General features: G+C 37.8%; 1 protein-coding gene across 1 annotated transcript in view; it reads left to right on the plus strand.

The window, feature by feature from the left end:
• The window catches only part of GALNT16 (polypeptide N-acetylgalactosaminyltransferase 16), a 181507-nt gene that overhangs the window by 99253 nt on the left and 66609 nt on the right, over window positions 1-15645 (plus strand). The window contains exon 3 of the mRNA XM_032221458.1: window positions 12415-12513. Within this exon, the coding sequence (XP_032077349.1) occupies window positions 12415-12513 (99 nt within the window). The remainder of the gene's footprint in view (window positions 1-12414; window positions 12514-15645) is intronic.

The following is a 15645-nucleotide window of genomic DNA, read 5'->3' on the forward strand; positions in this document are numbered from 1 at the left end:
TCTTTTCCAATATTCAATGCAGTTACTGTACCATCTCCAAAATTCCTTTGAGTGGTATCCAGTTAATTTTTCTGGCTCATGAAATGTTTTCTGTTAGTTGGTAACCATAGTTTCCTCATTTGGATGAACATTAGGAAGCTCTGGTTAATTAGATATTTTCTTATCTGATCATTTTGCTACAAAGGAGGAAGAGATTACATGTAAAGGTGTATGACTCATTCTGAATGTGCCCAGTATTAACAAAAGAGCACATTACATCTGACACTACAAAGGGCCAGATTTATTTTTTTTAAAAACACCCATATGCTTATTAAACTGAGATACAATCTTCTGAAACTTCTATTATCTTCTATTATGTTTTCATTGCAATTGATGTCTGAAGATATTTAAGCTTTACATTGGTATTGATTTTAAAATTATGGATTTTTGTTCTTTTTTCACAATTTCTTTTTGCTTCAGAACATTATAAAGCAAATTAGAAAAAAGATCAGAAAATCCATATATTTCCTTTATGAGAAGAGCCGTTTATGAGACTGACAATATGAATACCAGTCAGTTTTCCCAATATTATAATTGCAAGCCATTTATTTTATATCCTTGAACCTAATCCACTGTTTTAGAGAATAGGAATGTTCAAAACCAAGGGAGTTTTACTTTTTATTGGACCACTTGTTTCAAGGTCAGAATGGTTGTTTTGAATGTTCTTTGAGTCTTGCCAGCCAGACACACACTGTCATCATATGCTGGCTGGAAGCCTTTGGTTAACAAGCAAATATTCTTGTTTGCCAGCCGTAGCACGAAAACAAAGGGGAATTTTGTCTTGAATCATACTGAATGATCTCCCCTACCTCCTCCCCCCTGGATCTTATTGCTTGTGAGATGCCTTCTAAATGGAAAATAATATGATTCACTTGCATGTCTCTTTGGTCCCTGCTGAGTAATGTCACACTGGATAGAAGTCAATGTGATCCCCTGCTATGTTTCTAATGCCCATGAATATTCCTCCCACAATCTTCCATCCAATTTTATTCCTGCTCTCTCAATCCTCCTTCATGTATGATCAGCGATGAAGTTAGTTCTGAAGCCACAAAGTGCACCCAGCACATGTTGTCTGGAGGCAATGCTCTGCCTGGATGCCCACAGGCTAGATGGATAGAACGTGAGGACCTTTCTAAGCATCATGTCATTACTTGTCTGCCTGAACTCAGCTGTTACAGAATCAAGTTGAATATGAATCAATGCAATCAATTCATGAACCTCAGCATCAGAGTAGAAGATCTAGGCATAGAGTGTGCACACGGACACATATACTTAAGCTAATCAGGCCTGCACAGTGTGTTTTCAAAACAGCTTCATTATACTGGTTATAGCTTGTTGTTGTTTTTTGCTCTTTGTTTTAACATGTAATTATTTGAGCTTTGGCAATGGTATCCATTGCTATTTCTGACTGCATTTAAAATACAAACATTCTGTGGTTTTAGTTGGTTTGTTCAAATTTTGCTGTGCATGTAATTGGTACATGTTCTTATACCTTAGAGCTGTTGAATTTTCAGAGTATATTGTAATTAGACTGTGTTGGGCCAGCTGAATATTTATTTATTTATTTATTTATTTGAAATTGTGAGTTTTCTGTAAGGGTATAACAGTGTAGTCTACTGTACTGTATCTTTTTGGTCTGTTGGAGCTTCAGAATTTAAAAGATTTTAATATACTATATGTATGTGTGTGCATGTTTATATGCATGATTGCCTATGGATACCTGGTACAGGTTGAAAATATACTTAGAGTTCACTAGTTTTTTTGTAGCCACAATCTGGTATGTTTTAGAAAAATCTCTTTTCACCTTTTCTTTTTCTTTAATATTTTACTGATTAAAAAATATAACATTAAAAGATAAATAAAAAAGATTCAAAATAAGAAAAACTTCAGAAAAGAAAAAGTGCAAAGAAAAGAAAAGGAAAGAAAAGAAAAGAAAAAAGAAAAGAAAAAGAATGAATTCTGATTTTCTTTAATATAGGTGAAAGTAAAAAAAAATCAAACTGTAGAAATATCAGAGGGGTTTTTGCCTGCAATTTCAAATTTTATCTCACTGGAACTCAGTCAATGCAGAAAATTTGGGCGGGATATTTTTGAATGGGATTGTAGTGAGTTGAAAATAAACCATCTTTTCTCTATTGATTCTACTGTAGATATCAATCTGTTGTCAATTTCCCCATTATTTATGCCATTCTGAAGTTGTGTGCCAATAGGCCTTGACTCCTAGCAACTGCCTTGGATACTCCCATGCAGTTTTCTAGACAACATTTTTGGAAATGGTTAGCCCTTGCCTTCTTGCTAGAGATGAAAGACAGTGGCTGGTCCAAGGTCTCCCAGCTGGTTTTGTGCCTAAGGCTGGACTAGAACTCACAGTCTCCTGGTTTCTAGCCTGGTGTCTTTAACTAGTACCCCAGATTGGTTCTCATTCTTCCACATACCTTATTGTAATTTCCCACATATTTTATTTCTATTGCATTGCACATTAGTAGGCAAAGCTGAATTTATAAGGCCGATCTTTCTAAATTCTTTAGAAGCTATTGTAAAGCTAGATTCTTAAAGATTGAGTCACCAGCTGTGCAAAAGAATGGTAAAAACTCAATAAAGTAACATCCTCCCCACAGTCTTTTCCCAGATGATGTTGGGCATTGCTATTTCCATTGAATTGCAAGCTGTAGAATGGATGTAGTGGGAAGCACTCATCATTTACCAGTTGATACTTATTTAAGTGCATGAAGAGATAACAATGTATGAAACGGATGAAGTGGTAGATAATATTACCAGCAGGCTACTGTTCAAAGCAATAGAGCTGGCAGGTCTATTGAACGGGATATGAATACTTCAACAATTCTGAACTTGCCAAAGAACACCTGGTGATCGTACATTGCCAGGAAGAATCAGTGGGCTTTGTTACTGTCTTCACAGATACTTGCTATCTTTAATTTCAATTGATAATCTCAAAGGGGGAAACTCTTTTTTCAAAGAAGAGTTTGGGGAGGGGAAATCAATCAGTTAAATTAATATAGTTTATTTCAGCTCATTTAATTTTGGCCCAAACATGTCTACATTTCAAAATGTATTCTGGCACACACACAACCCAAAAACCATTGAAGCCCACGTTAAAAAAAAAAAGTACATCTATGGAATATGCCTAATCATCCAGGCATGACAGTTTAATGGTAACAGATTGGATATGATCATCTATCATTTGGCAGTGCTATGGACGTAATAATAATAATGCCTTCTTTTAGCTTGCTTTCTTATCAGTAGTCCTTTTTCGGTGGCTTGACTTTGAGAAGCAAAGATAGGTTTCAAAAATGCTGCATATAATTCAAGCCCTGAGCCTGCTTTCCAACCAGCCAAAAGCTGATTCACTTGACATGACTTACTGATCTCTTTGGGAATCGCTGAATGAGTTAAGCATTCAATTCATATTTTTTTTCCAAGCAATACAAGGATGATTTGGGATTCATATCAGCAATGTGCTTTCAAAGTCAATTTTGGAAGAACATCTGCTCTTATTAAGACTACTTCATTCTGCTTTACTAAACTTACTGTTGTCTTTTCTTATTCAGAACCTCGTCCATTAGGCAGAGGTGGCGACTAAGAATACTTAATGCATTTAATAATTTCAATCAGACTTCCCTAGTCCTAATGAACATTTGAATCATTCAATGATATATGTACATTTATCAAGCAGCTGTAAGACGTGACTTTTATATATGCTTTTCATATGAACATTTAATGTATGAAGTAGTTGTTGCATAGTTCTAGGGCCAGGTTTGAACCTCTACAGCAGTGGTCTCCAACCTTGGCAACTTTAAGACCTGTGGACTTCAACTCCCAGAGTTCCTCAGCCAGCTTTGCTTAAAGTCTTAAAGTTGCCAAGGTTGGAGACCACTGCTCTACAGTACCTATTTTAAAACACTATTATGCTGCACCTTGGGCAGTCAGTCCATACTTTTGTACTGATCAGGATTTATATTCTTTGCAGTCATCTAATTGTTAGCATTCTGAAGGTTGGTTGTTAGTTTCTCTTAAATGACAGGATATAAATCCTTCCATTATCTACCAATCAATTAGAACTGAAGAAGCTTCTTAGATGAGATGTTTTCAAAGCAAAAACAAAAACAAAAAAACCCACAAGAAAGTCCAGTTGCCTTTTGGAAAAAGCATCTTTGGGACAATCATGTCTGGATGATTGAGAATCTCCGTGATCATGTTGTCCTTCTTATACTGAAAGTAAAATTTAAATGTTCTGTTTGCCAGAAGCTATTTGGAGGTATCACAGAAACTTTGGGAACTGCAAGCAGTGTATGGTCTAACCATGATTAGGATCCAGGTCTTCCTAATTGATACCTTTCTATGGAAATGTCTATTCTATATTTCATCCCATGCTGAAACAAGCACGAAAAATCCTTTGTGCAAAGAAACATAAGGCATAAAAGCATATCTAATTTCACTGTATTATTTGGTTTTAATAGCATGTGGAAAAAATAGAATATGAATGAGTGCAATAAGATACCAATGTGCTTGATTGTAGCTTTCCCATTTACCTTTCATTAGGGCTTGGAAATTTCAATAATTGGCTAGTGTCATAGAAAAATTAGATGCTACTTAGGCATAAACAATAGCTATGAAAGTAGAGGTTTAAAATACTAGCAATTCAGTCATAAGCATAAACAGTATTAATATACAGAATAATCTCATTTCAATAAGTCATGAATAGAATAGTTGTTTTTCCTAGCTTTGGGGGTGGGGGGGAAGCTATTGGTGGGCTAAGTATTCATGCTATCAGACCTTGAATCCTTTATGGTGGTCTCTCCCTTTTTCTCTTACCTATATCCAATGCTTTGAATTTCTCTATACTGAAAACATTGGCCTCTATTGCTTTAAGATTTTGTTACTGCTATTGGTTAATGAGGATCTTCACTTGAAGAACTTATATATCCATCCCCTTTTTAACAATATTTTTACCGGTGATAAAAGTCAGACATACTTCTAAATGGTAGCTTCCAAAATTGAGTTAGAGTTGGCTGATTCCTTAACCATACATCATCACAATAGAAGGAGACAGTTAAATGAATGATGGGCCTGGAAAATGCATGGTCTTCCCCCCTCTCTCTCCTCTCCTCTCCCTTTCTCCCTCCCTCTCTCCCTCTCTCCCCTCTCTCTATTAAATTTATTGGCCACCAATCTTATCATAGGCCCGTGATGGTGAACCTATGGATGGGTGCCAGAGCCCTTTCTGCAGGCACGCCAGCTGTTGCCCCAGCCCAGCTCCACCGCACATGCACGTGCGCCCCCCACTGCCCAGCTGGTCTTTGGGTCTCTGCCATGCATGCCTGGGGGGGGGCCTTCCCTGATCTCTGCAGCCTCCCCCCTCTGGCCTCCGCAGATGCCTCTCCATGGCAGAAATGCAGGAGAAAGCTAAGGTGCGCTGGGGGGGGGGGAGAAACTGTGGAGATCTGGGAAGGCATGGGTGGCAGAAATACAATAGAAAGCTAGGGTGCACTGGGGGGGAGAAACTGTGGAGATCCAAAACGGGCATGGGGACACTACATGAAGCCCTCGTGTGCCCCATTTGGGGCCTGGAAAGCCTCTTGCACCAACCTGGAAGCCAAAATGGGTTTGGGGAGGGCAGGGTGCATGCACGAGGGGGATGGCGGAGGCAGGGTACATGCACAGGGAATGTGCCCAAATGCATGGAGTGCATGCATGAGGGGCACTCACATCACATTACATTCATGCGCTTTGGGCAGTCGGCACCAAAAAGATTAACCATCACTCTCATAGATGTTCACTTTAATGAGCATGAGGCACTTAGAAGCAGCTGAGAAAAGCTCTTTCATTTTAATTGTATGACACTTTTTTCCTTACATATCTTTGAGACCTGAACTCTCTTTACTCCTACTTCAGTAATGGTCTGCTCATTGATTTACTTTTGCTGGAGAGAGCAATATTAGCTACCGAAGTTACAAATGGGGTAACTTTTTTGTACATGTAGTCCTCAACTTATGACTACAATTGAGCCCAATATTTTTGTTGCTAAATGAAATATTTAAGTGAGTTTTGCCCCATTTTACGACCTTTCTTACCACATGTGTTAAGTTAATGATTGCAGTTGTTAGGTTAGTTACACAGTTGTTATGTGAATGTTCCTTCCCCCATTGTCTTTGCTTGTCAGATGGTTGCAAAAGGTGATCACATGATCCCTAGACACTGCAACCCTCATAAATATGAGTCAGTTGCTAAGCGCCTGGATTTTGATCACACGATCATGGGAATGCTGTAACAATCGTGTGAAAAATGATCATATAAGTCACTTTTTTTAGTGCTGATGTAATTCTGAATGAATTGTTGTAAATCATGGACTACTTGTACAATAGGAAAAGGAAATGCCCATATTACTTAATAATAAGTTTTGTTTTGCTCTAATCTACGGAGAGAAAAAGTGTATGTGAGGAGGAGAGAAATGTCTATGTAATGTTTTTGAGGATGAAAAGTATTTGGAGATTTTTTTTTTATACAGAGCAGTTGCTTAAGAATGAAAAAGATTCTTTAGAACATGTATTCTTGCATTTTGTTCTTAATTCTGGACTGCTGCCTGAACAACCTGACCAGGATGGACACAATTTTGCTCTAGGAGAAGGACTTTTGGATCAGTAGAAAAGGAAAGAATCCAGGAAAGATGGTTTGTTCTAAAGTCCAAAATGATCGGACTTCAAATCTGGCATAGTTATAAATCTCTCTTGAAATACAATCCTGCATTCAAAAATCAGACAGCAGCTGAAGCTTAACATATCATATACCAATAGATATGTGGCTTACTATATAGAACTAAGCCTCATATCTTATGTACACAGATTTCCCTGGTGCAGATCACAGAAACGTGTGGATTCATACATATGTATCTGCATATTTTTCTGCTCAAAGGACTTTTGGCTCCCTGCTCCCTTGCCTTGAAATTGTGAAGCACCCATTTCATGTTTATATAATCTGTTCCATTTGTGGAATACTGGTTTCTGACTCCCCCACGTCCATTTCAATCCTCATTCTCATCCCTCCTTCTGATGAACTTGGAGGTGCCAAGTGAATCTCTTTTTTTCTTGTGTGGGAAAGATGGGCATTGTATCTCTCCTATACCAATTCATCAGGAGCTCCCTTCACACAACTTTGGGCATGCAATCTTTATGTCTCGTTCAGTAGCTGTGGAAATATCTCCCTCTTCTTCTTCAAATAACTTTCCTTCACTTCTTCAAATAACTTTCCTTCACTTCTTCAAATAACTTTCCTTCACTTCTTCAAATAACTTTCTTTCACTTCAAAACCAAAATTGTTGGCCAGCACTGAGTCAGAACTCTAGAATTAATAGCAAGGCCCAGTTCCCAAGGAAAAAAAATCTGAAGCATCAGTCTGCACAATAAAGGAGCAGGTGGGATTTGGTGAGACATGTATTGTATTATTATATGGTACTAAGTACTTATATACAGTATATACCTGCACATAAGCCAAACCAAAATACCATAAAAAATAAGCCATCTGTGGATAAGACAATTGTAAAAATTTGAAATGGAATCTGTCCAAGAAAATATTTATTGATACAAAATATGAAAATAAGTGATGATTTTTAGAATATATTGAAAAAAACACATGAAAAATTCAGCTTATGGGCCATTTTTTCATATTTTGTTAAAAATGTGAGGCTTGATTCATTTGTGGATGGGCCTTTTCCTAAGAAGTATATACAGCACATTTGTCTAGTTTTGTTGAAATATTAAGTTACATGCTTACTAGAATATGCACCAGGCCATTCCAAATGATAAGGGACAGAAAATTACTGCGCTTTTGTGTCTTAATCACATTCTTTGTGTCTTAAAGTCAGCATTAATTCTTAGCAACTGTCTGGACTAGATCCTGCAGTTTTCCTGACAAGATTTTCAGAAATAGTTTGCCCTTGTCTATTTCCTAGGGCTGAGAGTGACTGGCCTAACATCAATCAGTTGGCTTCATGGCTAAGGTTGGACTAGAATTCCCAGTGTCCAGGTTTCTAGATTGATATCTTAACCTCTACATCAGACCGGCTTCTTCTCAGAATAGTCTGAGTTATTTAATTTCTGCAGCTGTTATAAAGGCTGATTGAGGATCTGGACTAGTGCACTCACATTTTTTTGACTGGCTTTGAGAACGGAGGTTGTCCTGGCTCTATGCCAATTTATCTGAAACCAGGCCAGTTTATGGCCAGCCTATTTTCTCATTGGTAAAAATTCATCTCACTTTTTTCTGCAGTTTTAACTACCCCACCTGGAATATTATCTAGACTGTTATATCCCCATTCTCCCACATGCCAGACAGTAACAATGAGTGAAGAAAACACCAGGTTGCAAAAGGTATCAACAAGCTATTATTTTACCATCACATTTTATGCATAATGGAGTGATTGCTCAAAAATGATCAAGTAAATGAACATAGTATGTACTGGAAAAACAAGCAGAGCAGGTGGTTTTCTATTTTGTGAGAAATATGGCTTTTGTTTGTTTCTGTTACTTTAAGATTGGTGATGATTATATATAGAGCAACTGATTGAATGCAGTGTGTTGCACACTCCTGTTTTTTTGCTTGAAGAAATATTAATTGGCTTATTCTGTTTTCTGCATTCTCAAACTGGAAAAGAAAAAGATGATTTTAAGTTGGACAAGCTACACCTGTAGACCAGCCACTGGTGTACAGGTGTAAAACTTGCTAATCCCATTGCCTATCCCTGTCCTGCTGCACAGAGATGCTGCCGAAAGGAAATGAATTGGTTGATTCCCTCAACTTTGTTTCCTTCCTCTCTTGTCACCAACTGGGAGGAAAACACCAATCAATCCCCCTTAATAAGGAGGACTGTGGCTGGAGATGGAGGAAGGCCTGTTTGGACAGGAGGGAAATTTTGATGGGCTCAATATCCTGTCAAAATTCACTCCAGGCTTTGCATACATTCTCAGCAGCTGATCTCCAGGCTCAATGAAGATGCCGAGTAGGAAGGGCTAGTTGGTTCCTTCAAAGCCCCCAATGTTTGATCACACAGTCAGTCATGTGGATCATTATGTGGTGCGTAATGAGCCTCCACTTCCTTCTCTTGCCATCCATCACACCCTGCCAGCTCTTAAGTTAAGCTAATTTTAAATATAGGTTTAGTTAGAGGTAGAAAACAGTACTTTAAAACAGGATCATTATGAAACTGGAGCCTCAAAAGGTAGCTAAGGCTGCCTTGTATGAGAGTTAGGGTTGAGGTGAAGCAATATCATGAAGATATAGTTAGAGGTAGAAAACAGTACTTTAAAACAGGATCATTATGAAACTGGAGCCTCAAAAGGTAGCTAAGGCTGCCTTGTATGAGAGTTAGGATTGAGGTGAAGCAATATCATGAAGATATAGCCAAAAAGAGAAGGGGGAATAATGATTTGATTCTTAGGATTTTACTAAACAGCAAGGATGGAAGATGCAGGTAGTATGTATTTATTTGGGGATTTGTAGCCTATTTAAGGATGGATTTGCACCTAGTTGAAGTTCAAGTTGGAGATTCTTTCAAGAAACATTGCACAAGGTATACAAAGGAAAAGGATCTCAGATAAGGATCTCCTTGTGTTGAAATAAATCTTACAAGGCAAAGCTCTGAGAAATACTAATTGTTTCCAATATAAGTTGCTACAGCATAAATTTGCCAGATATGAAATAATGCATGCTAGATCTACTGATCCTAGTCCATGGCTTAGCCATGTGGATCATTGCTAGGCAATTAGTAGCAGTTCAGCCTGTCATGTGATATCACAAGAGCCACAATTTAAAATGTAAGAAATATTTCACATAATTAACAATAATTTAAAATTACAAAAGGTTCCTGAGAGCATAGTTTGTAAGAGTTCAGCTATTTTTAAAATGTAATTTTGTGAGTCAGTGATGATATCTATTGAAGTTCTGAGGTCCGTGGTTTCTGACCATTTGGCTTAAGTAACTGGCAGTGACTGAGAACAAAGATAATAGAGGACAATAGAGGGGACAGCAGTTTTCATGGTGGATATAGCTTTTTGTTAACTCAAGGTTGGATGAACAGCACTCTGTCAAGGGTATTATGCAAATGCTAATATAGCTTTCTGCATTATGTTTCTCTCCCTCAGTATATAATAGCCCTTCACTGTCTGTCAGTTGTTAATTTGGTTGATCCCTTTTTCCAGGTCAAATCACTGAGCTAAGGATCAGCTTTGAAACCTTGTAGACAGGGGAGATACGGATGTGAAAAATCCAATCTCTCCCACTAATCACATCGGAATAGCCACATCTAGGACAGTGCCTAGGGATCAGAAGGGAGGGGCCATTACTGAACAAACCTAGAGTAGCCAATAGAAGCTGTGCTGATCCCATTCTTTCAATTCACCTGGTCGTGCCATGTAATTATGCCTATGATTTCAAAATGCACTGAGATGAGGAGAGAGAAAAGGCTATTTTTACATTGAAACAGCTACGGATAACTTAAGGGAGCCTCAGATATGAGCTAAGAAATCAGGGGAAGGCAACATCATAAGGCATGGCAGAAAATAGAGGTCATCAGAAAATATTTGTGCCGTGGTTTTTTGACTAAAGATTTTGCCTTGCTAGTAGGATTGGCATATCCCTAGGCACAATAAGGCATTGAAAATTGCTATAATTGTGTCAATCCAATGACAGTTGGAGCTCAAGGAGCTTTCCCAAACTGTGAAACAACCCTTCACAACGGAGTACAAACCAATGCAGAACAGTATTCTTCCCCTTTTTTTTCTTTCCAACAGTATTCAAAGCCATCAAGGAAGGATCCAACATCTTCAGAGTGCAGGTTGCAAACCATTACAGCAGATTCAAAGTTTCCATTCTGAATCTCTTTCTTCTGCCTGTATACTATAACAGGCTGAAAGCTTGTCAGTTTGTGTATTGTTATGGTGACAGACCAGTCCAATCATGTTGTTTCCTTCTGACCTTGACCAATCTAGTCTGTGCATTCCCCACTTCTTCTTTCTAATAGCATAGATTAGAATGTCCACTAAGGTGACTAAAACAGTGTTTGTACTATATTGTGGATTAACTATATTTAATTAAGGCACACTGGTTCTCATTTAATGTCTACTTGGTCAGCGACTGTTCAAACATACAGTAGTGCTGAACAAGTGATAGTTATGACCAGTTCCCATAATTATGGGTACAGTGCCCCATGGCCACTTGGTTGCCATTTGTGACTTTGTCAACTTCCTACAAACAAAGTCAATGGAACAAGAAAAAAAAGTCAATGTTAGGAGGTCACAAATGATGTCCAAAAGATGTCCTTGCATAAAGAGCTAAGGTGCTTCACTAATCAATACTAAATGGGAGTGCTGCAATTTCCATGGCTAAGAGGTGGAGTCACATGACATTGCACTTTATAACTATGTCCCATAGTGATGAAAATTCTAGCCCCAATTATCATCATTAAGTGACGACTACCTGTATTAATGTCTTCAATTTCCAAAACAATTCTAAGTGGTGAAATGCATATTGCAACGTAATAACAAATCATTTTCATTGAGACGTATCTGGAAGTGTGCAACTACCAGATTTTCAGTCATGTTATTGAGAAATGGAATATTGTTGATTGACTGATAATTAGAAAGTTCTTCTGAGCCATGAAGGTATTGCTCACCAGTGTTGCTCTCATTTTTCCATGCAACCTAGCCCTTGAAACCAAGAAAAGGAAGAATCCATACTAGTTTTGGCAAAAACAAATCAGCAACCATTAATGGAAGTCAATTCTTCCCTTAGGTAGAGATATTAATAACAGCCTTTTTTGAGTGCATATGATTTGGATAATGTCAGCTTAACTGCTCCATGCATCCTGCTACTTAGAGCATGAGCTCCACACTCCCCAGTTGCTGCTGAGCCATGTAACTACATGCCACACATCACCTTATCATTAGCTGCTAGGTTTGTGGAAGAATTAAGACCACCTGCTGATTTAATCCTTCCTGGATTTGCATCTGTTTCTTTCTTCCCACCCCTGCATCAATTATACAGCAAAAGGTATAAATAGGTGCCATCTTGTGTCTTGATGGCATTGAAACCACAGGCTTGTTAACAAGTGTTCCTGGCAGTTGTAATCCAACGTGTGCTAAAGCCTGTTGTCAGCACTGCCAGCATGTGATGAATTGCAATCGTATAAAGTATGTTCTATGGGAAATGTGTTGGCAGGATAACAAAATCCAGTTGAGTGCTAAATACATGTATCAGGATTGGTGAGCTTTTACCAGATTGGGATTTTCTCTGTTATTAGTTAGTTCTCCAGAAATGGAGGCATGAGCTCTGTCTGATGAAATCTCTTTTTCACCTTTGTTACAGATGTGCGTCTGTTCACTACACCGCAGACCTGCCGGCCACAAGCATTATTATCACTTTTCACAATGAGGCTCGTTCCACATTGCTCCGTACAGTGAAAAGGTACTTTTCATACTTTTATATCTAAGAGTCATGAACCTAATATATGCAAGAATTAATTTCCACTGTGATTAATGCAGTGTATTCTGAATAAAAAGAGAACAATCGAATATTGAAATCCCAGGCACAGAAGAAAGTCTTGTTGAACTCATCGTGACATATGTCTGACTAAGATTGCCCTCATTTGACTATTAAGCTCTGTTAATATTAAAAGAGCATCTGGATAGGCATTTGTTCAGATCCATGGGCTATTTATCAGAAAATGCAGCATTAGCCCAACTCATCTGATCTGTATCTCACATCCTTCTGGATTTTCAGAGGCATTGCTGTTTCTGTAATCATAGGATTATTATCAGGATCATTTTAAAACAAACAAAGACATTAATCCTATACTTGCATCTCACCCCTCATTTTTAAATTACGTGTTGCAAATCATGATCATCAGCAACTATTACTATTTCTAATAATAATATTACTTGGAAGAGCTTACATCCTGTGATTGATACCTTTAACACCATCAAACAACAGCTTCTGCTTATTCCAGGTCTATGGGAAGGACTCAATAGGTTGAAAAAAATGCAAAACATCTTGATGACTTTGTGACCAACCATAATAATAATCCCCCCAGTGAGGCACTACCTTGCCATGGTTGTGGGAGATTGTGTGCTTTGAAGAATATGAGAGCTATGGCAGAAGTTCAGTGATATTGAACAGGTCTCATTCAGAGGTGGGTTGCTGCCAGTTCGGCCTGGATTGGGTGAACTGGTAGTAGCGGTGGTGAGAGACTCTGCCCACCCGCCCAGACGCTTCTGTATGTGCACAGAAGCATTGCACATGCACAATGCTATATGTAGTTCTGTGACCTGCTCTTTTTCTTTTTTACCTATGTTGTCTGATGTAGCACCTTGGTCCTGGGAAAATGTACTGTATATTGTTGGAATGACAATAAAACTTACTTGACTTGACTTGACTTGCACGTCCACGAACGAACCGGTAGTAAAAATAATAGAAACCCACCACTGGTCCCGTTGAAAGAGGAGCCAGCTGAAGAGAGTGTTTCTTTCATAAACAATATAATGAAATGTAATTTACAGAAACCCATACCAGATCAGTCATCACCTGGGTCAACCAGGACTATGCTAGATGCTAGAGTTCCTGGACATCTAATGACAAATCGGCTATAGGACTCATAACTGTTGGCTGAATAATCAGGCCAGCAGCTGCAGGCCTACTGGAAGAAAAGTTGTTTACCACTTGCAGATATACAAAGATTGAAAACAAAGAAAATATGTGTTATTACAAATCCAGCCCAAGAAGAATAAAATAACTGAAAAGAATGCACCAGCATTCTATAGAGAACAACATCCAGAATCATTACTAATAGAACATAAGTTAGTACACCAATGTCATTCTTCAATATAGAATAAAGTACTCACAGTGTCAGAATTGGAAAAACTGCAAAGCTCTTACCCAGGGCAAAGAAATCAAAGCCTTGCCAGAAGTAACTCAGACTGTAAAGGCAAACTAGGGAGAGTTTGCAATAGAAAAAACAACAACAGTATAACTATGGAATCATTTTCATTCCCAAACATAGTATCTTCTCCTCAGAACTAACTAAAAACTGAGCATCCAGAACAGTACAAAAACAACAAAAAAAGATTGCTTGAATTGAAACTTGTTTCAAAGAAACAAATAAGCACAAGTATTAAAAGATGCCAAGACTGCAATATCAAATATAAGCACTAACTCATTATAGGAAACAAACCAAGTAATATGCAGCACAGTTCTGAGTACAGCTTTGTGTTGCCCCATACAACACAAAGGGCAATGCAAAGACATACAAGAATGCAACTTGGAAAAAGGAGGTAAATAAGAATAGAAAAGAAGCAAGGAAGAAGCAAAGGGCAATATGAAAAATATTATATGAACAGCATATTTTTTATATAAACATCTGACTAGTCTGCATACACTTATTGCCAAGCAGTTTCACGATATACTGTAAGGAAGTGAAATTGAAGACTTTTTTTTAGTAAAACCTACTTGATTATAAAAACTGAAAGAATCAAGATGTCCTATGGAAATAACATCAAGCATCTGGGTGAAGACAATCACTACAAATACTTGGGTATTCTTCAAGCTAATACATCAGGCACACTGGAATCAAGAAAGTGGTTCGAAATAAATACATCATGAGAGTGAAGAAGAACTTCAATTAACACTTGGGCAATTTCAGTCATTAGACACACAGTTGGAATAATGGACTAGATTCAAGCAGAACTAAGCTGTATAAAAAGACCGGAAAAATAATAACAATAAATCATACCCTTCATCCACAGAGTGATGCTGACAGACTCTTACTTATCAAAGAAAATAGATGAATGTGGAATGTTGCGAGTACTCCAGGCAACTGAAGAAGAAAAAGATGGCATATGAAGAATATCTAAAATGCACTGAAGCTGGTACATTATGAAAATTTACTGAGTACTTGAGAGACCAAATTGGCCTATAAAAAAAGCAAATGAAGAACAGAAAAGAGGCAAGACAAGGATAAATATTTCATGGCCAATACATTAAAAATCTAGCAGGCAAAGCAGATAACGAGACCTGCGAATGGAGAAGAGCAAGAAAGTTGAAGAAAGAGACAGAAGGGTTAATTCTCGCTGTATAACACCAAGCCTTAAGAACAAATGCATACAAAGCCAGAATTGAAAAGACAGCAACAGATAGCAAATGCCATCCAGGAAGAGCTGATACTGCTACATGAATTTAGATGCAGAAAGATTTTAAATTAAAACAGATATATCTCTATCTCTATCTCTATCTCTATCTCTATCTCTATCTCTATCTCTATCTCTATCTCTATCTCTATCTCTATCTCTATCTCTATCTCTATCTCTATCTCTATCTCTATCTCTATCTCTATCTCTATCTATACCTATACCTATACCTATACCTATCTATCATCTATCTATCTATCTATCTATCTATCTATCTATCTATCTATCTATCTATCTATCTATCTATCTATCTATCCACACACACACATACACAGAGAGAGAGAGAGAGTTATAGAAACTATATTTATAACTTTAGCAATAGCAATGGCAGTTAGACTTACATACTGCTTCATAGGGC

Source organism: Thamnophis elegans, chromosome 1 (assembly GCF_009769535.1).
Source record: "Thamnophis elegans isolate rThaEle1 chromosome 1, rThaEle1.pri, whole genome shotgun sequence".
Classification (NCBI taxonomy): Eukaryota; Metazoa; Chordata; class Lepidosauria; order Squamata; family Colubridae; genus Thamnophis; species Thamnophis elegans.